General features: G+C 43.2%; 1 protein-coding gene across 1 annotated transcript in view; it reads left to right on the top strand.

The window, feature by feature from the left end:
- The first annotated feature begins 1,060 nt into the window (after positions 1–1,060).
- LOC146965698 (interferon-induced protein 44-like) overlaps positions 1,061–25,476 on the top strand; it is a 38,384-nt gene continuing 13,968 nt past the window's right edge. The window contains exons 1-5 of the mRNA XM_085765093.1: positions 1,061–1,125; positions 6,700–6,732; positions 6,822–6,855; positions 14,075–14,227; positions 19,628–19,796. Coding sequence (XP_085621219.1) covers positions 1,061–1,125; positions 6,700–6,732; positions 6,822–6,855; positions 14,075–14,227; positions 19,628–19,796 — 454 coding nt within the window. The remainder of the gene's footprint in view (positions 1,126–6,699; positions 6,733–6,821; positions 6,856–14,074; positions 14,228–19,627; positions 19,797–25,476) is intronic.

The following is a 25,476-nucleotide window of genomic DNA, read 5'->3' as shown; positions in this document are numbered from 1 at the left end:
CCTGCCTTGAACACAGCATTAGCCGAAACGGCCGTGCCGCTGTTATCTGCTTTAAGACCTTGATTTATGACAGGGCTTTTAGTTAGGGCTGGTTCAGGTAGTTTGGCCTTGGTGTCTCGCACTTTCTCTGTGTTTCTGCAGATCCATCGGAGCTCCATCTCTCTGCACCAACCGCCGCCTGTATCGCCCCGACCAGTCTGCCATCCAGTCCTCCCATTGAGCTGGCCTGTTCTCCCTGCCTCCCTTGCCCACCAGAAGCTTCCTTCTTCAGCTGTTGTTAACATTTCCACGTTTCCCACATTCTCTGTTGTAAACTGTTTTCTTGTCTGTAACAACATCTATTGCTATGAAAAGCGAGACAAGGGAGGCAGAGGCTACGCTGCCTCCCTTGGCATAACTCTACTAAACGTGAGCTGCACGTACGTTCACGTTGCTTTGATGAATTGTAAACACACAAATGGCCCCCTCGATTTTAGCGTCCAGCAGTTTAGCAGCTAATTCAACAGCAGTGATGGATAACTGTACCGGAGCTCAACAACTTAATGAGCGTCATTTGAGGAATAAACGGCAGCTTTTACCTGACGGGAGACCGACGCCTGAGCTACGGTAGCTAACAGCTAGCAGCTTTGACGTAGTTACTTTCTCCTCCCCTCTTTCTCTCTCTCTCACACACACACACACACACACACACACACACACACACACACACCATCTGTCATATCTGTTGTAAACCTTTGTTGTGTAATGTGAGCGGTGGTCGGTCCATTGTTGCGATCCTGTTATTGATGAGTTGTGTTTTAATAACAGCTGATCTGTGTAAGTTACTGTAATGTTAGATGGCGTGGATTGTGATGAGAAGGTGTTGCAACGCACACATTTTAAGACTTAGGTTTTGCACAATGGTTCGCACGGATAGGCTGTTTGTTGTGACTTTCTTGTGTGATAAGCTGATTTGCCGAATACCCCCGTCCTCCCGTCGTCTGTGATCACCTGCCTCCCCTGTCCTAGAGGTCACCGCACGTCACTGGTGGAATCGAACCCAGGGTCGCTGCAGCGGGGCATGCGAGACGCCCGCAGCTTGGCGTATTTAATCAGAGATTCAATCAAGTGTTTCAGTGACGGACGGTGAGCGGCCTGACGCTGCGTCATTAACGCCGCCGCTGCTTTATTGTCGGGCCAGTCGCACTGTTACCGTACCGATGAGCTACGTGTCCCCTTTCAATCTCCTCTCCCTCAGCCTCACGTTCTCACCCCAGCTGTTCTGTTATCAATAAACCTGACGATGACACTGCAACACAACTACACAGCTGTTAAATGTTTGGCTGCTTGTTTGTCATTCAGTGTCCAGATTGTCCAGCCAGGTCTGTGAAATGTTGTGACTGTTTCATTCTGAGTGATATTCTGGATGCACTGTAGTCTCTGTTTCAGCATTTTCCTCCCACTGCAATATGTTTTAACAGGCCAAGTTTCTGAAAAGCAGTGTTGTGAATAACGGGAAAATATCTTCAAAATATGATTAGGGCTATATATATTTTATGATTTTATCTATCCATACAAAAACAACATAACTGGGTCGGGTATGTTGTTTTTGTATTTTGTGTCACATTGTTTTATTGTAGTGGCACACTCATTGACAAGAAAATTTCTAATTGGCACTCCATGTCACAAAGGTTGCCTACCCCTGGTATAGATTATAGATATACAATGACAAACACAGTTATCAGAATATGACCAAGCTGAAAACAGGTGTGTGTGTTACCTGACACCCGCATCATGGCTGCCTCCACATCTGACCCAACACGAGAGCCGATTGGACAGAAGAGAACAACCAATGCAGCTTCCTGTAAGTTTGTCTTCTCCACCTGAAGCTGCCTACGAGTTTCCACCTGTTTCATCAGAGCTTCATCAGCACCAAAGGTTTTCCCTGTAGTGATGGTATGGACCTTCACTGTCCTCATCATTCTGCTCATCCTTCCTACAAAACACGAAGGAGGGAAACAGTGAAGCAGCAGCAGATTTACATGATTTACATCAGCCGAGACTCTCACCCACCTTCATAACCAGACTCTGGAGGTGTCCTGTGATTTACTGCAGAGAAACAGAAAGCATCATTCAGGAGTTTTTATTTACTCTGGTTGATAAACTTCATAACATAATAAATGAAATAAAACTGTGATACAGTGTGGGCTGCCTCCACAGAAATCTGATGATCAGTCAGAAGAGAGAGTGTGCATGTCTTCAGTGATGAACTCACCTGGCTCACTTAAGCGTTTTCTGACATAGTCAAAGAATTTGATCCGCTCCTTGTCACCTGAGTGCTGCTGATAATATTCTAGCAAAGTTTCAGCAGCTGTAGAGAAAAAATAAGTTGTGGCATTATTAATAGTGAATGATTGAAAAGGTCAGGTTGAACATCATAGGATTGAGTTCCTCCAGCATTTTGTTCTTTTCTGAGATTGGCAATTAATTATAAACACATTACCCATAAACAGTTAGTACACACCTTTACAAAGGTTAGAATCAACACGGAAGGATTTGAGTTCGACCAGCCCTTTGTTATTTTCTGCCATCTGAAACATGAAAATAAAGAATTCAGTTACACACACACACGCACGCATGCACGCACACACACACAGACTGTGGATTGGGTGAAAGTGTGGGGCTATCCTAGTGTTCTCTCAGAAGCATTTAACATCATTATTGTTAAAAAAGTCAAAGGTTTGTGGCTTTGTCTACTGACTGGTGTTACAAAGAAGCTACTGTAGCTGCTAACGAACTGCAACTTAACACTCATTATTCATTGAAACAACATGGCTGTGCTCTGTTTATCTGAAGAAGCTCTATATTTACAATTAAAGAAAAGTTCTGGTGATGTTTGTGTGAACAGAATAATTTTACTAATGTTGTTCAAAGTGGAACAAAAGAGGAAAGAGATAAAAACCGCCCCCACCTCATGTAAACAAGGCCAAACAGAGACTGTTAATAATCAGGATCCTTACCTTGACTGTGGTGAATCTGCAGCACAGAGTCCAGTGAGGAGGCTGAACGACACAGAGCTCTTTACCTCACACTTTCACTTGTCTTCACATTTATGGACCATGTGACGTCCACCAGTGATATGAGAAACAGCTCTGTAGCTCCACTCCCTGATGCTTTCAGCACCCACTCCATGATTTATCCCTCTTACTTAGAAATCACACTCAGCAGTTTCAAACAGGACAAAGTCAAAGTCAATGTGTAACTGTTCATGTGACAAAATATAAAAGTTTATGGGACTTGCATATTATAGGACCCCATTTCAGAATTGTGGTATAAGTGTTTAATCTGTGTTCAGCCAGGGTCAGAGGTTGCAGGTGTTGTTGTGTAAATCTCCTGAGTAGATAAGTAACATATACTGTAACATCTAGGTGTGGTGTGTTTATGAAGCAATGGTCAGATGGTCTTCTCATAAAGCTCATGGAAGATGAAAGTGAAACTAAATCAGTAGCTACATAAAGGACTTGGTTCAGCAGGATAACTGGATGCTGCTCTCTGCTCTGTCACCTGTCAAGGTAAGAACTCTCTATCATCATTATAATCACAGATTACCGTGAGACATAGACTTTAGCTATTCCTAATCCTATTCAAGGTAAAATCTATAATTTATATAGAGGTCTAAATGTGAAACAATGATTTATCTAATAATCAGAATGACATGATTTCAATTAAATAAAAAAATGTAAAATGTATTTCTCCTTTCATAGTCATGGGACAGAAACCGTCACGTAAGTTTAACTTTTTTCATGATGATGAGTTTTTCTCTATTGTTTGTGCAGCACTGAGATCTAATGTCTAATGTTGTTTCATCACTAAGAGAAATTAGGGTTTGGATATTAAACATACAGATACTGAACTGGAGCACCTTGAAACAAAACATTAGTTTGGTCATAGTAAATTAACAGGATCCGATCCGACACATCAGTGCAGTTCACGCAAGATTTTTTGTGACCATGCTCTGAACAAATGGACCAAAAAAAATGATTTAACTTCAGGAAATAGAATAAATGTCTTCTGCCTCTTGAAATGATTCTATCTGTCTTACTTACTTAGGCATTGTTGAGGAACATCATCATCATCATCATCATCATCCTCCTCCCAGTGAGTAAACAAATCAATATTTACATTAATTCTGTTCATTATCTACTACAGGTTGTCTTTTCAGCCTCACAACCCACCCCAATACAATCACTGTATAAACAAAATTCTCAGTATGTCCAACAGATTGCAAGTGGCTTGGCTCTGTAATAACATGTGGACAAATGGGTCACACTACATAATATGGCCCGCGTCTTAGGGCCGGATTTACTAAAGGTTTGCGTGTATTAAAACGTGTGCAAACGTGATTGCACGCGCAAACACATGTGGAACCTGATCTACTAACCGGACGCACCGAGGATTGCGTCTCTCAAACGGGCAAAATAGCACGTGCAATCCATTTAGCGTGTTTGCCTTGATGAATATGTAAATATGGGCGTTTCAGCCAGAACGTGCAGAATACTGGGAGGAGTAGATGCAAATCGATTTATTCAGCCTGTGCAATGTGATTTACCAAACCAGGAAGAGATTGCGGTGGCTGTTTTTGCGTCTTTATTCACCACGTCTGAAAACCATGTACTAACTGATACAACTTTGCCAAAACGTATGCGTTTATTGATTTGATACCTGTCAGAGCCCCGTGATCTTACATCTCTGCATTTCCTCACGTCTGGGTAATTCTGTAATAGTTTTTCAGCCATGTTAAAAGTCTTTTACGCGCCGTTACGCACGGGGCACATCTGTCCTGCAGTGCGCTCCTCTCCTCTACTCTCCTCTCCTCTCCTCTCACCTGGCTGCTCAGCTCCGTCTCTCAGTCCCGGTCCCGGACTGAGACACGTCACCGCTGCCTTCACCTGTCTTTGATCCCTCTGGTCAGTGGTCAGAGCGTTTAGATCCGTGTGTCCCACCTGAGCTCTCTATTAAAGCAGATATCAGTGGCACGGCCGTTTCGGCTAATGCTGTGTTCAAGGCAGGCTTTTGAAACCGTAAGTTACAGCTTCAAGTCACAACTACGACTTGGTAGCGTTCCAGGTAACCCGTAGCTCGTGTTTTTACCGTCCTGTTGTCTGTGAAAGTTCCCTATAACGGCCACTCGTAACTTCCGACCCGTGAACTCGTACCAGATCGAACTGGTATGACTTCACAGGAAGGAAAAACACAAAGTACGAGTTTCCTTGAACGCACCATGAGTTAGCAGCCCCCGCCCTTGTCAGGCATCAATTGGTCCTCGTGCTACGTCACCACATTCACGCGCATCCCTTGGCTGCACACACAGCCCTTCATGCCGTTCTCTCCCCTCATTGGATAACACTTGTATCCCACAAGGAAAATTTTCTCCTCGGGTTACAGCAGAGCAGAGTGACGGAGAGACTCGTGTTTAGGCTGAAATACTTCATGTAAGTGATTGCTGACGGAAAATAGGACTATTTAGGACTTATATTAACAAAAACATTCCACTGATATCTGCTTTAATGCACTGGATCATGGGCGGCACACACACACACACACACACACACACACACATTATAGGTGTGTGATTGTCGTTGCAGCTGCTGCCTGTTCGTCACGATATGACTGTAGTGATTTGTGTTTATTCATCTAAACAGAGCGTGAGAGAGATGAACACACATGCTGTCATTGTATGCATTGGATCAAATGTCATTCTGTCCCTTCGTCCATCCAGCTCTCTGTCCATTCTCTCCATGGCGGAAATGATTACAAATTATAAATGACTTTTAACACGGCTGAAAAACTAAAAATACGTGCCGGAAGTGAGCGGGAGTTATACTGTACGTCTGTGGAAGTTGGTGTTAAATCGGTGGTAAGTGAGTGGTAATTACACTCTAAGACGTGGGCCGTAAAATGTAGTGTTACTGACAAATGATATCAAATTGCTAAAAGAAAAATGCTTTAGTCTTTGTCAGACATCCAAACATATCATGTTGGCAATACTTATGAAGCAAAGGCACTTAGGCACATGGGGCACAGGCATTACAGCCTTATTAAGTGTAGCCCCCAAAACACTTACTCGTGGATCAGGCTTCAGGGAGATGTCATACGCCTCAGTATACTTTTCATATACAGCTGTTCTACACCATCCTCTTTGTAATACTGTGTGTAATAGGGGTGAGAGAAAAAAATCGATTCACATAAATATCGCGATATCTTTTTTTGACAATTTTTAAATCGATTTTTTTTTTCAAAAATCGATTTTAAAAAAATAAAAATAAATAAACTTTGAATTGTTTTTTTTTTTTAATTTTTTAAAATATTGTGCAATGTGCATTTGTTCGCCCTTTTTACATACAGAGAGTACAGGTTTTGAAAAGAGTTTAAGTTCACTTTATAATGGAGTATGTTAATTTATAGGCTCCTACAGTGTTTGTGTGCAGATAAATGTTAAAATGCTAAAGACTAAAAATCGAGAGAATCGTCAATATCGTAGAATCGCAATTTAAATCGAATCGCCATCCAAAAAATCATAGAAGAATCGAATCGGGAGAAAAGTATATCGTCCCAGCCCTAGTGTGTAACCATTTCTGTTGATGATTGGATTAAACTATCAGGAATAATTAAATGCCCTCTTCTGTTTCCTCTAATAATTCTGTGTCTTTACCTCTGTAGGACCTCGGACCCCTCCTCCTCCTCCTTCTCCCAGTAAGTGATCAAATCAATAATAGAACATTAATCTCATGACAACAACACTCCTGCCTGACACTAAATAACTGATCCTGTTTTCTTTTCAGCTTTCAGAGAGCCTTGGAGGAAAGTACCCTGGGGGTGAGTACATGTAAATTGTCCACATGGGGACACCGTAGTTCTGTTGTGTTTCTCTGCTCATCAACACTGAACCAAAATATCTCATGTATTTGTTGGATTGTGATGAAATGTGGTTCCGACATTCATGTTCCCCTCAGGATGATCTGTAGTAACTGCAGTGACCTCTGATGTTTCCTCTAGCGCCATCATCAAGTCACACTGGCCACATTAACATTTACATGAGAGCTTTAATTTCGAATAAAAATTTAATTCTAAATAAAAATTAATTCCGCTTTAAAAAGACCTTGTAAACACCTAATTCCAAATGAAAATGATTATTCTGAATTAAATTCCTTAGTAAATTGGCTGGTTTATTCTGATTTTAAATCTGAATTAATGTATTATTCTATCATGTATTCTGGTCGTTCTGTCCTATGTTGTTCCCTTGTCCCGGGATGCAGCAGTGGGCTGAGGTAGAGCAGCTGTTGAACTAATCGTTGGCTGTGATTCGCCAAACATTGTGCCTAGGGCCGGGACTTTAACGCATTAATTACGATTAATTAATTACACAAAAATTAACGCGTTAAAAAAAATTAACGCATTTTAATCGCACTTATTTAAATTTTTTTCAATTTTTTTTTTTTTTTTTTTCTCACGTGTGTCTACGTGCGGTGCGCCCGCACGCGAGAGAGGCGGCAGTTTGAGAGGCTGACTGGCAGAGATGAGAGCTGGTGAAACACTAGCATGGTTATTAACACCATCTCTGATCTCTGCCTGCACATAGATACACAGACACGGGCGCATGCTAAATGCGCTATATCGTGCTAATTGCTCAGCTGCAGCGCTATATCTATGACCTGTCACTGTCACAGGTGCAGCTCATTATGATAGGACTTCACCCTCAGAGCTGTCTGTCTTCAGACTGTCCTGACCTGTCCCTGAACATCACACAGGGACAACATGGAGCTGCTGTGTGATTGGTTACTGAGTTTTATTAATGTTTACATCAGGCTGAGTTCAACGAATCAATTTATGCTACTGTGATTTAAGTAGCCTAGTTAAATACTACAGTAATCATCATAGTGTATTGGAAGGAAAGACCATTTAATCTGTATGTATCAAATATCCATTAATGAATTAATTGATAATTTGCATCCCTAGTCTGTTGGTCTTGGTTAAAGCAGAAGTAAGTGGTCCGGTCGTTTTGGCTAATGCTGCGTTCCAGGCAGGCTTTTGAAATCGTAAATTACAGCTTCAAGTCACAACTTACGACTTTGTAGCGTTCCAGGCAACACACTCGTGTTTTTCCGACCTGTTTTACCGGTGAAAGTCACTATAACGGCCACTCGTAACTTCCGACCGGTGAACTCGTACCAGATTGAACTGGTACGACTTCACAGGTCGGAAAAACACGAGTTTCCTTGAACGCACCATAACAGTCCTCGTCCCTACGTCGCCACATTCACGGCGTTCCTTGGCTGCACACACAGCCCTGCATGCCGTTCTCTCTCCTCATTGGATAAAAACTGTAGGATACGATAAATGTTTTCTCCTGGGCTCAGAGCAGAGCAGAGTGACTGACAGACCCGTGTTTCAGACCAAACACTCTATAGAAGTGATTGCTGTCGGAAGATACAACTATTTAAGACTTAGATTAACACAAATATATCACTTACTTCTGCTTTAAGTACCACCTTGAATGCTTAAGCTTATGTATTCAGTCATTCAATGGTATACTTAAATCCATGTGAAAAAAAAAATGCTTCTCACTGTTCTCAGGTCAAATATTTATATGCGATTAAAATGCGATTAATTGCGATTAATTAATTACAAAGCCTCTAATTAATTTGATTAATTTTTTTAATCGAGTCCCAGCCCTAATTGTGCCACAATAAAACTGTAACTAAGCTCAGAGCACAGCTATTACTGACATTTTATTCTCAATTTTTTAACAGAAACAACCAACAGGATTTTGATTATGTGAGGGATTATAAACCTGAACTCGATGGGATCAAACATCTCAGAGTTTTGCTCTATGGACCAGTTGGCGCTGGAAAGTCCAGCTTCATCAACTCTATCAGCAACACCTTAAGGAGGAGAATGACCATTGCAGCTGAAGCCAATGCTATGACCTCTGAGTCACAGAGTCACACTAGAAAGGTACTTGTTTAAAGGAATAGTTCAACATTGTGGCAAATTGGCCCATTGCTATAACCCCTATAGTCATAGCAGTAGGTTCCTTACCTTTAATTGTCGGTGCAAGCTATTTTTAGATTTTTTAGAGCTACGGAGGCTCATGGGATTTCTTGGTTTCCCTCATCAAACTCATCAAATACACAATTCAACAACTCCACAACGCTCTGGTGGACAAGTTGTGAGCTGCACATTCACCACGCTGAGATAATAACACAACATTACCACACAGAGTTGTTTTAGAGGGAAATTCATGCAAAACCGCTGATGCGCATTCCTTCAGCAAGCAGCCTCTGCATTTACGTCTAAAAAAACTCTGTCTGGTAACGTTCTGTTATTATCTCATAGCATAAGATAATAAGTGGTAAATGTGCAGATGTCACAACTTGTCCACAAGAGCGTTGTGGAGTTGTTGGATTGTGTATTTGATGAGTTTGATGAGGGAAACCAAGAAAGCTCACGGCTCTGCTCCGCCATTCTAAAAATAGCTTGCACCAACAATCAAAGGTAACGAACCTACTGCTATATGGATTATGGCAATTTGCCAAAATGTTGAACTATCCCTTTAACGTGATTTCATTCTTTTTTTCCACCACATTGTAGCAAGTGCTAAGTGAATAGAGTAGGTAATGGGCTAATCAGAAGATAAGGCGGGAGGATTAAATTGCTCTGATGTACAGAATGTGAATGAAAACCAAAGACAACGGAAGTTTGAATTAAGTAAAGTGTATTGTACACAGGTGAGAGTTATATACAAAATATACAGCTGGCCAAAAACTTGATAGTAATAATTGAATTATCAATAGACTAAGTCTCGTTCAGTATACTTCGATTCAACAGGCAATGATCAGTCACACACACAAGTAGTAAATCACACCAGTATCAAAACCATGCAGCAAGTTGCTGCCAGCCCCAAGAGTCTTTTCTCGTCCACCCCAAAAGAGAGGGAGAGAGAGAGAGAGAGTCTGTATGAGGTAGGTGGTTGTGTATTGTCCGGGAAGGGGGGAGAAAAGGGGATTGGGCTGGTGGTTGTGTGGGTGAGGGTGTGTGTGAGGGGATGCCTGGAGTTGAGCACAAAGTGCTATCGTTGGTGTCTTGCTGCTCAAGCAGACACATGGGTCTGGTTCCTTCCAGTCCTAGCTCGCCATCAGTATCTCAGGGCAACCTGGCCAATTCCGCTGTTCATTCAAGCACACAGTCACTGACTTGACCCAGATCGGCGGCCGTGGATGCATCAAGCGATCGGCTTTCTGCCACAGACAACGCCGCTGCTCCCACGCTCAGTTCATTCACTCTCTCAGTCTGACCTGCTGCTACAGCTACTGCCGTCTAACGTGCCTAGTGGAAGCTCTGATTGGCTCAACCAACTCTCACGAGATATACACAAATCTCGCAAGAACAACAATGATGACGTCATGGTTAACAGGTATCTGGGACCTGGGTTACAACATACAAAGAGATCACTCAACTTGGTATTAACATTTGTTGTAACTGGACCTGCATCTTTCAGTAACATAAATAAAACCCATCGAGAAATAAAACTGACTGTCTGGAAATGGCTGATATGGTGCAGTAAAAAAGGAGAGATCCCAAGGCACTCTTGAGGTGTAGCAGAGGTTTTGCTTTGATAGACTGAGAAACGCTGCCCAGTATTTCTATTACTGTGTGGAGATCTCCAACAACGGAGTCGGGGAGAAAGCAAGTGGGACAGATCTGCCCAGTCTCTGAGCAGCGCACGTTTCACAGACAAGCCACAAAGCAGAATGTAAACAACGTCACGCGGTTCAGCACCTTGGACAGCTGCGCGGGGGGGGGGGTGTCGGAGTAGCGGCGTTTCGAAGTGGGGGTGTGTCGTAATGGAGGGCTGTACCGGTACACACATAATTCCACAGGCAGGAACAAGAGGAACAATCAAATCAATTGGGAGTAGGGATGCACATGTTTAACCGTTTAACTGATAACAAGAACTTTGACCGTTTTTTTTTTTAATTAGCTTTATATCGTGAACTAACGGGGGCGTCAACACATGCAGACTTCCATGTGCCTTCAGTCATATTTCCCAGCAAAAAGTTATGTAGGAAGATCAGACAACAAATGTAGCCTACACAGACATACAGCAGATGTGCATCACCTGTAATAACAGTGCTGCGCAAAAAAAAACTTGGATGATCTAACCTCCATATGAGTGCGATCAGCTGAGACAGAGCTCAGTGGATGTGGCAATCAGCTGTTGCAGAGCATGTGCATGTTTAACAACAACAACAAAAAAAAAGCGATCACCCCCGCAAGCGATTCATTCGGTTAATGGGCGTCGGTTAACAGTCAAAAAAAAAATTCTAAATGTGCATCCCTAATTGGGAGTCCATGGTCCAGTCCATGTAGATATTCATAGGCTATTGTGCCACGCATTGGCGAGTGTTGGTGGTTTATTACATAATGCACCAAATTATTACATTTTCTTGCAACACCCGCAATTTGTAATAAGTGACGCAAAATGTAACAACTTATTACAAAATGTGGCAAAGTTTATTACATACTGCGTTCAAGATTTTTATTACAAAATGTGGCAGATTATTACATAATGCGGCTTTACAGCGCGCCGGTGCAAAGATGCATTCTGGGTGGGGTATGAGTGACCGGAGCAGAATTGGAGCGTGAGATAAGGCTCCTCTCCACCTAGGGGGACATATTATGCAAAACTCACTTTTTCATTGCTTTAGTATGTTTATTTGCGTATCCAGAGTGCCTCCTCACCCCTAAAATGTAAGTTTTGACAACTACGTCAACATTTTGTAACTGCCATAGTCAGAAAATGTGTCTCTTAACGAGCTGTTTTAATATCACCTGGCTTATTACATCACAAGCTGATTTGAATATTCAAGCCCTCGCTCCCATGGTTACCATGGTTACCTCAGTTACCAGAGCAAAGACTCGTTTAGAGGGGGTCATTCCTATGTTCCCACATTTCTAACTTTTGTTGTTACTGAAAATAACTATGTCCTCAGCCCTTTGGTCCCACCATTGATTGGGTTTAGGCAATGAAGCAGAAGTGGTCTGGTCGTTTTCGCTAATGCTGCGTTCCAGGCAGGCTTTTGAAATCGTAAATTACAGCTTCAAGTCACAACTTACGACTTTGTAGCGTTCCAGGCAACCCACTCGTGTTTCTCCGACCTGTTTTACCGGTGAAAGTCACTATAACGGCCACTCGTAACTTCTGACCCGTGAACTCGTACCAGATCAAACTGGTACCACTTCACGGTCGGAAAAATACGAGTTTCCTTGAACGCACCATAACAGTCCTCGTCCCTACCTCACCACATTCACGGCGTCCCTTGGCTGCACACACAGCCCTGCATGCCGTTCTCTCTCCTCATTGGATAAAAACTGTAGGATACGATAAAAGTTTTCTCCTGGGCTCAGAGCAGAGCAGAGTGACTGACAGACCCGTGTTTCAGTCCAAACACTCTATAGAAGTGATTGCTGTCGGAAGATATAACTATTTAAGACTTATATTAACACAAATATATCACTTACTTCTGCTTTAAGTTTAGTAAAAAGACCCGGTAGAGGCTAGACAGGCCAGATAGGTAGAGAGAGCCCAGAGGGAACATAGGGCTGAGGGAACATAGGGCTGTGGGAACATAGGCACGCTCCCGTTTAGAGCAGGGCTGTGAAACTGGTGTGTAGAGAACCCAGCTGTGCTCAATCTGTTGGTTGTTACTAACGTTACTTTTAGACATCAAGGTTCCATGTCAAGAAGCAGAAGTGAGCATAATATGTCCCCTTTAAAAAAAATAGCCACTCGGGGCATCGACTGGCGCAGAAGGTTAAGCAGGCGCCCCATGTAGAGGCTAACAGTCCTCAGTGCAGGCAGCCCCAAGTTCAAATCCCGCATCAGGCAGCCCTTTCCTGTATGTCATTCCCCCTCTCTCTGCCTCCATGTTTCCTTTCTCTCTCAACTGTTCTATCAATAAAGGCATGAAAAGCCCAAAAATATACTTAAAAATAAAGAAATAGCCGTTCCCCACTCAACACAAAATCCTTCCGTTCCACTCCTCTGCAGATTAAATTACGACTGCGCTACGCCACAATATAAGAGCTCTATATTTTGACACTGATGCCAGACGGCCAAACATTTTCCAGGAAAAAAATGATGTTTTGGTCCGGGAGGTCCAAGCTCACAGTGGCAGAATATACAGTATGGTAGCACAAACAGAACTCCACGGACTGAGCAGAAATGGTAAATGGTCTTGTATTTATATAGCGCTTTTCTACCTGAAACGATACCCAAAGCGCTTTACAGTACATCACATTCACCCATTCACACACACATTCACACACTGACGGCGGAAGCTGCCATGCAAGGCGCGAACCACGACCCATCAGGAGCAAGGTGGGTAAGGTGTCTTGCCCAAGGACACTGCGGCAGCAACCGGGACAGAGCGGGATTCGAACCGCCACCCCTCTGATCATTGCACAACCCGCTCTACCACCTGAGCCACTGCCGCCCCAGTGTCGCAGAACTAGTTCGGGAGGAGGTTACTAATCAGATTTGCCCTGATACACTAAGAACAGCTGCTCGGTGTGAAAAAACTAACAAAAAGCACACCCTTTTCCACTAATAAAGACGAGTCCAGTTCCAGACAGTCAAAATGTTATGATGCTGTGTAAGGGCGCATGACGTCCGTCCGACTACCCATTTCTCCGACCATACATTTATTTATTTTTGCATCCATTAGTCCGAACTCCCATTTCTCAGAGTTAAGTAGCCCTAACCCTTAACCTTACCCTAAACCTAACCTTAACACCGTAGAATGGGTAGTCGGAGAAATGAGCCGTCGGACTTATGGGCAGTCGGACTGATGTATGCTCCCCGCTGTGTAAAGCCCTTTGAGACAAACTGTAAAAATGGGCTATACAATACAATTGCCTTGCCTTTAACACCTGTGTTCATCCAGTAATGTATTTTTTCAAGGAAGCAACAGGACAATGAAACTACAAAGACCATAATCATTAATCTGTCACATTTTATTCATGTGTCTTTCAGTATGAAATCTATCAAATCCAGAAAGGAGACAGAGGGAACTTCTACCCTTTTGTTTTCAATGATGTCATGGGTGTGGAGGACGAGACTGGAAGAGGAGTCAGGGTGGAGGACATCAAACTGGCCTTGATGGGACACGTGAAGGATGGTTACAAGGTACAACTGTCACACTATTTCCTTTGTTCATTGAAACAAGAACATTTTAGTCAATATTTGTTCTTAGTTAAAGGGACAACGAGGAGTTTCTATTAGGTTATAAAAAAGTCTCACGCTAATGTGGATGAATCTACGTTACCCACACTTGTTAATGGGCCCTTTTTTTAAGAACTATTATACATATTGTTATTATTATGATTGCTATTATTATTATTATTATTATTTTATTTATATTTACTTTTTTTAAATTTATGTTTCTGTTTGTTTTGTAAATTTGTTTGGTAGTTTTGTTTGTGGGGGAGACATCGGGTGGGATGGGAGGAGGAAAAACCCCACTTATGTATTGTTGATTTGTAATGAGATTTTTCTGAACCAATGTGGAATAAATAAATAATAATTAAAAAAGGGCCCATTTTAGATAACTATATCGTTTTGTCTCTATCGCTATTTTGTTATTATTAGTGGTGGTGGAAATGCTGGGCGAGCCGACCAGCGTTTCTTTACTTTCAGTTTCGTGGCGAGTCATGAGAATAACGCAGCTGAATCTCCGTTTATGGTGGGAACTACGACGGTATGTGATCGTCTTCCAACCTCTGACTTTAAAGCAGAAGTAAGCGATATATTTGTGTTAATATAAGTCTTAAATAGTTATATCTTCCGACAGCAATCACTTACATAGAGTGTTTGGTCTGAAACACGGGTCTGTCAGTCACTCTGCTCTGCTCTGAGCCCAGGAGAAAACATTTATCGTATCCTACAGTTTTTATCCAATGAGGAGAGAGAACGGCATGCAGGGCTGTGTGTGCAGCCAAGGGACGCCGTGAATGTGGTGACGTAGGGACGAGGACTGTTATGGTGCATTCAAGGCAACTCGTAACTGGTGTTTTTCCGACCTGTGAAGTCGTACCAGTTCAATCTGGTACGAGTTCACGGGTCAGAAGTTACGAGTGGCCGTTATAGTGACTTTCACAGGTAAAACAGGTCGGAAAAACACGAGTGGGTTGCCTGGAACGCTACAAAGTCGTAAGTTGTGACTTGAAGCTGTAATTTACGATTTCAAAAGCCGGCCTGGAACGCAGCATTAGCCAAAACGACTGGATCGCTTACTTCTGCTTTAATTCTTGATGAATGAAAACATGAGTCCGTCTTGCACCGGTCAAAGAATTTCACAGTGCGGAGGCTCATAAATGTAGTGTGGAAACACTTCACTTTTCCCAAACTCCTCATTGTCCCTTTAATGGAGCTTGAGGCAAGATCAAGGAATAAAACTCATTAGCGATACAACGGCCGTAGCGGCCGTCAGGGTTACTGCAGCCATCAGCCAAGCTGGTGCGGGAGCGCGCGTCAACTCTCCACAGCAGCAGCTGATGCTGTGACAGTGACACTGTGGCTGAATTGGAAACGGCACAACGTTACTATACCAGTGTTTTACATTAATCAGCCGCCACAGTTTGGTTTGGGTCCACCGCAGCAGTCTCTCACAGAAAAAAAGAACAGCTTTCACACACACACACACACACACACACACACACACACACACACACACGTCCCCTGGCTGTTAATAAACAGTAATGCGCCATGCCGCGCTCATTGTACAGTGCTCAATTTACCGCGACACCCGGAGGTTGACCGCCCAGGCATCAGGTCAGCACCGGCCGCCTCTGTGAGCCGCTGCTGCCGCTCGGCTGCTCTAGTGGCGCTGCTCCTCCCAACACGTCGGAGAATTTCCTTACAGGCGTTGTTTGGATAAACTGACCACGGATGAATCAATCGGCTCATTGTAAAACTATTTATTTATTTATTGAAGTAGCCTAAATATGGTGATTTTTGTACGTACAGAGCCCCAAGGCTGCGCTGCTCACACACACACACACACACCTGAAGCTTCACTTTTCATTCAAATGAACTAATCCGACTGCCACAGTGCCACTGTTGGATTTCATCCAGCATTTATCTCCTAAAAACAATTAAACGAGCCGGCAGAAAACCTCTAAAAACCTGTGGGGAAGTTACTGGGCTGGTTTTCTTCCCTGGGAGGAGGACAGCTGCTGCCCAGCCGATGAGCTCAGCTCCCCGGCTGCAGCCTCTGTGACGAGCCGCTGCTGCTGCTGCGTGTGTGTGGCTCTGCACTCCTCCGAAAAATGTCGGAGCAAATCTACTTAGTCAGACGTTATTTGGATAAACTGACAACAGATTGGGAATCTAAACTGTCACTTTCTCGCATGAAAAAATAAAAATAAAAATATTATGTAAGAAAGTGACGTTATTTCTCTACTCGCTGCTCACATAACTGTTCAGGCTGCAAGACATCCGCCGACCGCTGGGCGCAAGCGGAGGAAAGCCGAAGCTGTCGAGGACGCGCATGCAGCGTCATTTGACGTCACATCCGCGGACAGCGCGGGAAATTCGGACCCAGAATTGCAGCGCATTATGCAGCACACAGCCTGTTCAAGGCAACGGAGAGATACGCGGGTGGGCTCATTCTTTTTGGTTTTGAACGCTTCATTGCCCATTAGCAGTAAAAAAACTTAAAACGCATGTGCATTTCTTGCCTCATGAACCTTTAAACACAGGAATTTTAACTATATCCAAGACTTTTCTGTATCGCTCATACTCTCTCTCCATCAAAACAACCTGCTGCTCTTGGCTGAAATCAGCCCGTTTTAGTGAGGAAGTAGAATAAAATGACGCCAAACGCCTTAATTGATGTGAACGCGCACAGAGCATGAAGCTGAGAGCTGGACTTAACAAACCAAGTTGATAACCAGCTTCGTAACTCGGACCGGGACTTAGTTGAGCTGCAGCATGAACACAAAGCCTGGATCTGTTGAGTCTCCACTACAGAGAGGACCCACAGGGCTCTGATGGCGACATGCCACCGTTTCGATCATGGTACGTTTGTTGTGCAGCGTTTTTTTCTTTTCTTTTATGGTTGTTGTTGTTTTTCTGGCAGCATAGATGCTTTCTTTAAAAAAAGAGGGAAAAAGATTGTGTCTCAGTCGTCACGTAATCCCGCGATGGCGTATTATCACACTCCAGACCTACTCTCTCTTTTTTTCTGGACGTTTTTCCGTTTTTAGCAACATTGGATTTTAAAAATGTCGCTGGCTTTCTCTTAGTGTCACATTCTGCTTTGAGTCCGACCAATCAGAACAGAGTAAATCTCAAGCCCCACCGGAGCTTTTTCAGGGCGGATCCGAGTACCTACCCCCAGGCAGGGACTCCGTTCGGCCCTGTAAAGGTTCTTGTCGTGTCGTGGTTCCTCCAAAGGTTCCCCTGTGGGGGAGGTTCCTGAAGTGGGGACACGCACCAACGGGGCTGGCCCTGGAAAATTACCCCCAAGTTCCTGCAGTGGAAACCCGCCTATAGACTCCAAAGTACTTGAAGGTTTTAACCTGCACAATTTCCTAGCCATTGATGGCCACAGGGCTCTGATCACCCACTGATCTAGGATCCAGCAACGTCTCAACAGTTTTAGTTGTGTTATGTAATATGCAGCAAGTGGGCATCACACCAGTTGACAAACTTGTAGACTGCAAGTTGATGAACACTTATGGCGCATTTCCACTAGCGCGCTTCGGCTCGGCTCAGCGCGCTATTTGCGTGTTTCCACCAGCACGCAGTAGGCTACCTGTAACCAGGCACTTTTGGTATCACCTCGGCCCTGGTTCCAAGCGAGCCGAAGCGTTACTAAAAGGTGACGTCAGCCGACTGCCTTCCACTGATTGGCCGATGAGTGTCGTCACTGGAAGCGACGACCGACAACAGAAATGTTCCTGCTGAAGCCTGTTATTACCAGAGAATTTCTAATATTTAGACTGGCTCTGTTATTACGTGACTTTATTAAGTTTTAATATTTTTTCATGCGAGAAAGTAACTGTTTAGATCCCCATGTGTGGTTAGTTTATCCAAACGACGGCTGTTTTAAGTTTGCCCCGATGTTTTTGGGAGAAGTGAAGCTCCAGGTCCGAGCAGCGACCGGTTCATCACAGAGGCAGCAGCCCGGCTCCTGACGTGCTCCGCCGGCCAGCCTACCACCGTCACCCCGGAGAGAAAACGACCGCTAATTAACTTACCCGATGGCTTTTAGAGGTTTACCACCGGCTGGTTAAACTCTTTGTAGGGGATAAATGTTGGTCTCATTGATGAAATCTAACAATTGTGGCTGTAGCAGAAGTTTGTTTGTGGTTAGCAGCACTGCCTTGGGGTCTGTACGCACAGAAAACACCACATTTACATCAATAAATAAATGTTTTACAATGAACCAGGCCGATCTCAGAGCTGGCAAGACTCTCCGGTAAGGCATATTGAACGGTTAAATGCCGTTAACGGGACGAGAGCAGTCAAAACGGCGGTTTAAAGCTAGCTACAGCGAGGGTAGGTTCACTTCCTGTTTACAAAGTAAAAGCACCAATTCTATCGCAATGGCTTTCCTTATTATAAAAGGCATTTTGTGAAAATAACCGGAAGTGCGTTGCTCACTACGGCTAGCTTTAGTAACGCCGACTTCGTTGAAACAAAATTGTAAACAGCTGGTATTTTGTCAGATTTTCAACACGTTGGGGATCTAAACAACTACTTTATCGCCTGAAAATGTTTCAAATGTTGCTGAAGTTATATATCTACAGAGTTTAGAGCGTTGCTCAGCGCCGGGTAAATGACGTCTCGGCGGCACTAGTGATACTCAGTTGTAATGGAAACACAACCAAACCGAGCCGAGCCATGCCGAGCCGTATCGAGCCGAGCTAAACCAAACATACTAAATTAGTATGTTTGGTGAGCATGACAGTGTCATCAGAACATTTTATTATGAATTAATTTGGCTCAGAACTGACACAGTCGTTGGTATACAACGTGAACAGAAGGGGTGAACTAACACACCCTTGGGGGGCACCAGTGCTGCATACAGCCAGATCAGACAGAGCTGAGTTAAACTTAATCTGCTGTGGCCTATCCAATAAAAAGGAGTAGTACCAACAAATTAAAAAAGGGTTAACATCTAGCTGAACTAATTTCTTTAAAGTAATGTGTGGTTGAATGAGATTGAAAGCGGAACTAGTAGCCATTTGAGGCAGAACGTTTCACCTTTCAAATGAGCCATAGTATGTGTTGTGGCAATAATATAAAATACACTGTGGCTCTACAAAAATCGTTAAAAATTGTCTAAATTGCAGGTTCACTTGACTAAACCTTTGGAACATAACATGGCACTCAATGAGTTAACAAATTGTTGGAGTGGTAGTGGTGAGAGACAGTGGAGGACCTTGTAAAGTAAACAGATAATAGCAATGTAAATCAGCTGGTGATGGGGTCACAGCAGAATTTTTTTTTCATAGTACAGACTTTATTAAGTTTACTGTATGTCATTATTTATTTGGATTTTCACATTATTTTTTTCAGTTTAATCCCTCGTCTTCATTGTCCAGTGGTGATCAGGACTACAACCCTTCACCCTCTCCAGATGATAAAGTCCATGTTCTGGTTTGTGTCCATTCTGCAAACTATGCAGACATTAAGGAGTCAACTCTGAAGAAGATGAAGGAGATCAGAGAGGCAGCCAGCGACTTGGGTAAGAGCAAAGATCAGGGGTGTTTCAGAGACCAGAATACACAGCTACAGATAATCAAGTTATAGCTGAAATAACAATACGGATAAATACAATGTCCAAATTAGGGGTGTAACGATTCATCTACAAATCGATGAATCAATTTATATTCCTACGATCCAACTGGATCGATCTGTGCTCGGCAAGTTGGCCTCCCTGGCGACATGGATCGATCTAAAATCGTTTAAAACGGGAAAAAAACGATTAAATCGATACTAGGAAATTGCACATTGGATTTAAGCACGGCAAATGTAATATGTTTTTTGTTTGTTTTTTATTGAGCTTTTATTGTAAAAGACACACGTTAAACCAGCCATAGGAGGCCACTGTCTGACCCACGAGTCCGCGACGGTACTGGCTCTGATCTGAGGCACCTGTCTTAAAGCAGAAGTAAGCGATCCGGTCGTTTTCGCTAATGCTGCGTTCCAGGCAGGCTTTTGAAATCGTAAATTACAGCTTCAAGTCACAACTTACGACTTTGTAGCGTTCCAGGCAACCCACTCGTGTTTTTCCGACCTGTTTTACCGGTGAAAGTCACTATAACGGCCACTCGTAACTTCTGACCCGTGAACTCGTACCAGATCGAACTGGTACCACTTCACGGTCGGAAAAATACGAGTTTCCTTGAACGCACCATAACAGTCCTCGTCCCTACGTCACCACATTCACGGCGTCCCTTGGCTGCACACACAGCCCTGCATGCCGTTCTCTCTCCTCATTGGATAAAAATTGTAGGATACGAGAAAAGTTTTCTCCTGGGCTCAGAGCAGAGCAGAGGGACTGACAGACCCGTGTTTCAGACCAAACACTCTATAGAAGTGATTGCTGTCGGAAGATACAACTATTTAAGACTTATATTAACACAAATATATCACTTACTTCTGCTTTAATATGAAACTAAGTGAGTAACATGAGAGATAAGGTGCCCACATGTTACGTTATTTCGATCTCACCCCACACTGTAGGCTAAGTGTATTCTTGTGGAGGTAAACGTGAAGACGTACCGAGTGTTGGAGAAACACATGACCCGCAACAAAAGGTGGCAAAGTGACTGGACTGATGAAGTTGTTTTATTTTACTGGACCATGCTGACGCTGAGAGTGACAAAGTGACAGCTGACGCTCCCTCTCTCTCTCCCTTTTCTCTTGCTGTGGCTGCGGCTGTGTGTGTGTGTGTGTGTGTGTGTGAGACTCCGACAGTCTCTCAGTTGTACAGATGCTGAACATTTTGCAGATGGTTTTAAAAGACTGCACTAATGGTAGCCTATATACAGTGGGTACTAGTTTCATTTGGACGTTTCCCTCACGTAACGCGTGATTCACGTGTTGCGTAAAATTGTAGGTCACACTGTAGCATCGTACTGAGATGCAGCTCAAAAGATTTTGGGATAATTCCACGTTTGACCACAACGTAGCTGCAATGGAGAGTGGCGGTGTTCATAGGCCATAGGTAGCCTACTTCATTTGCAGCTGTGGTCGAGAGAGCTAGAGAGTGGATGGAGAGAGGGACCGCTACGCCGGTCAATCAGATCAATGTGGTTTTTTTATTGTATCCCAGTGGTTACAGTAGCCTACGTTCAACAGGATCAGTGGTTCTCAGCCTTTTGGGGGGCCCCTGCATATTTCTGATCTCTCCTGTAGCCTGGCTGGGTGGCTCCAAGTTTGAGTAGTTTGAGTTCTGCAAGTTCTGGTGAATGTAACAATCCACTCATAGACGATCGCTACGTCCGTGCCAGCAGCCTGGACCCGATGCTGCTGGACTCACGAGCGGAGCAATAATGCACATCTGTCAGCAGCTGCTCTTGAAGGGACAGATTAGATGCTGATTTTGTTAACAATGACTTTGTTGCATCCAAACATTTAGCATATCTGTCGGGTGCTGTCTCTTATCCGGTACAAAGTGGGAGATGACAGAACTACTTTTATCGAGGGAAAGCTACATTGTTGCGAGTTGACTCCGGCCGGCGTGTGCACATGCACTAAGCCTGTGAATATTCTCATTTGTCCCGGACTCCCGGTCATAGTTATCTCCAGGAAATTTAAATCGAATGCAACTGGACTTGGTTATTTGTCTAGGAAGACGTTTCACCTCTCATTACAAGTTACAGTTGCATTCGATTTAAATTTCCTTGAGATAAGTGCACACTGTTTCTGCTGTCAATTCGGTCATAGTTCATTTGTAACGTGTTTTCTTCATTCTTCATTAGGCTAATGTTAACACTAGAACCACCCAGATGGTCTCACACAGACGTTTGTGTTTTTCTTACGTAAATGACTTTGTTTACATTAAAACTACAGGTCTCTCAGTCCGTGACTTTTCCATGTGTGATGGTTTCTGAAGCTTACAACTTACACAAATGAAACATTCGATTTCTGGGCATTTATACCTCGGGCCGACAATAGCTAATGTGTCTGTTAAGCTGGTCCTACAGACCGCTGCATATAAACCCCACTGTAGCGATTTTCACCTAGCCTCGCTTTCAATAAAACACACACTAGCATTCTATAGCCTAATTGCAATCAGTGAAATATATGAAATCAATATAAAACACAATTTAAATATGAGAGTTACTGTTGCTCTAGTTTAATAGCGCTGCAGCTGCATTTGCCGTGCGCCCCTGTCTGTATGTGAACCTGTGTCTGTCTATGTGCAGGCAGAGATCAGAGATGGTGTTTTAAATAATCATGCTAGCGTTTCACCAGCTCTCATCTCCGCCAGTCAGCCTCTCAACCTGCCGCCTCTCTCGCGTGCGGGCGCACCGCACTAAACACACGTGAGACATGGACACATTTATTAGGGTCCGGGCAGCTAAGCTGCCGGGACACTATTGTATTCCTAGGAATTCTTCTTCTTCTTCTTCTTCTTTCTTTCTTCTTCCAAGGAAGTCATACTTCCCATGGGCGAAAACTCACCAAACTTTGCACAAAGGTTCAGTCCCATGCCAGATTCACTCAACTCCAAGGACATGTGCCCCCCCCTCCTAGGGGGGGCACAATAAGCGTTTAAATTTAAAAACTTTAAAAATTCCTACCAAACCAACGGTAGATGCTACAGTGTTGTAGCCTCAATACTGCTGAAACTTTTGTCCACTTAAACTTATTACAAATTATGAAGTCCATCACTCTGTTTTTTTCAATAACTGTAAAACTTTTAAAATGTATCTCCTCCCACAATTTTTGCTCAATTGACACCAAACTTGCTACAGAGCATCTCCAGACCGTCCTCCACAAAACTTGTTTCTCGGATTTTTGATTAAGCAAAAATTGAGCCTACAGTGCATGAAAACGTTTGACTGTAAACACTACTGTAAACATATACCATCAAATTCTTGCTAAATACATTTTCAAACTTCCTGAAAAAAATGACAATATTCTGGAGTCATGGTTGATGAAGTTTGGCAAATATCAGAATTTTAATTCAAAAACTGAATTTTTGAGAACATTTTGAATTCTGCTCTCATGGGAACAACTGCAGTCAATGTGAGAGTGGAATTTTTAAACATCATATTTTCTCTTATGAAGCAAAACACTTATCATTAAAAACAAATCACCAACATTTCCATGCTGTCAAGATGCAATTTATGTTTTATTAGATTTTTGTTTAGATGACTGAATTTCTGACTTTTTTTTTTTTTTTTTTTTTTTTTTTTTTTTTTTTAAGTATATTTTTTGGATTTTCATGCCTTTATTCGATAGGATAGTTGAGAGTGTGACAGGAAATGGGAGGCAGAGATGGGGGGAATGACATGCAGGATAGGGCCGTCCGACGCGGGACTCGAACCGGGGCCGCCTGCAGCGAGGACTATAGCCTCAACACATGGGGCGGGTGCTCTACCAACTGAGCTAAACTCCGCCCCTGAATTTCTGACTTTTGACCATTTCATCACAACAGCTGCCCGGGCACTGGCTCACCTGAGTGGATAAATGAAGCTACACAGCAGGTCTCACTACCAGCTAATTAGCTCAGCGAGTTAAGAGCTGGTTCTTCGTGTCAGAGATTGTGAGTTCGAGACCCAGCGAGGGTGATGATGATGATGACAGATCAAAATGTCACATGTCCTCAAGCTGTTTTGCTGTCTAGATGCAATTTATGTATTAACAGATTTTTGTTTAGTTACCAGAATTTCTGACTTTTTGACCATTTTTGAAATCTGCGTTCACAACAGCTGCCCGGGCACTGACTCACCTGAGTGGATAAATGAAGCTACACAGCAGGTCTCACTACCAGCTAATTGACCCTTTGTCAAGGCCCCGCCCCCCACGGTTACTGTTGCTAGGTTGGACAAACAATGGTCACGGAAGGGTCAACTCCCATTGGAAACCATTGAAAATTAGGAAGATTTAAATTGCTAGTAAGGGAAATTTGAATTAACTTACATATCAGAAAAATGGTGTCCATGATAGAGGACAGACGTGGCTCAATAGCGATTGAACGGGCATTACCTGACTTTTCCGAAAAATGGGGAAAAATCATTGTTTTGGTCACTCACTAGCTAGTAGCTAACGACGCTAGCTAACGTTAGCTACAAGCTAACGCTTAATCTCCGCCGATCTCCCGTTTCTCCTCGTAAAACTTCACAAAGTTCAAAAGACATTAGTAGCGGTAATGTTACGTTTGCTAGATAACTTTGAAGGTATTAGATCTTCTCTGTCTATGAACACGACCAGAGAGTGGACTGGAGAATGAATTCAAAGCACAAAGTACAGCCAGGGAAAACGGGCTCACTTCTCATGAGGACTGCACACAACAACAACAACAAACAAAACTTTGCAGTTAACCCCTGACCTATGCCTACAGCTCCCCCTAGTGGACCACCCCCAAACCCTATTATTAAGCTCAACTAAATACATAACAGAAAGTTAAAGTAATATTATATACAGTACATAGGCTAAGTATGTTTATTGATGTCTTGTGTTTGGGGAATGGGACTCAAATACGTTCCAGATATTGTGAGTTGCTATTGCAGGAACCCCAGGCACATTTTAACCATATTGAAAAATTATAAAGTAGTTTTTGCCCAAAAGTTGCTATCTACCTATCTTGTTTCATAGGGTTTCATTCCAGGGTTGTCCAACCTTAGAATGTTGCACAACACGTGACATGGGGAGAAGCGCTCTGATTGGTGGAACAGCAGACCAATCAGAAGGCCAACAAAGGGTCAATTAGCTCAGCGAGTTAGGAGCTGGTTCTTGGTGTCAGAGGTTGTGAGTTCGAGACCCAGCAAAGGTGATGATGATGATGATGATGATGACAGATCGATATGTCAGATGTCCTCAACATGAAATACAAGACAATTATCGCGTCACAGAAAGCCTCTAAGTTTAAAAATCCAAATAGCTTGGACTGGACCATGTGCGAAGGCTCCTAACATCTTAGATTCATAGTAGATGTTTGACAAATACATATCATTATTTTACCTCAAAAACTGATTTTTCTTTTTACTGTGGTTTCAAATCTGCCTACACAACAGTGAATGGCTTACTCAATTTGTGAAGCCACTGTTGTATGCCACTTGTCGATTAGCTCAGTGCGATAGACAACCGTCTTTGGTTCCCGAGGTTGTGGGTTCAATCCTCAACTGATGCATATTGAACATTATAAGGTCAACTGTCTTGTCTTCCTATTCTCCTGTTTGTTGCTCAGA

The sequence above is a fragment of the Trachurus japonicus genome, chromosome 21 (genome assembly GCF_045865225.1).
Source record: "Trachurus japonicus isolate A0001 chromosome 21, Traja_1.0".
NCBI classification, from domain to species: Eukaryota; Metazoa; Chordata; class Actinopteri; order Carangiformes; family Carangidae; genus Trachurus; species Trachurus japonicus.
The sequence above is the reverse complement of the archived record's forward strand: the minus strand, read 5'-3'. Positions and strand labels throughout refer to the sequence as shown.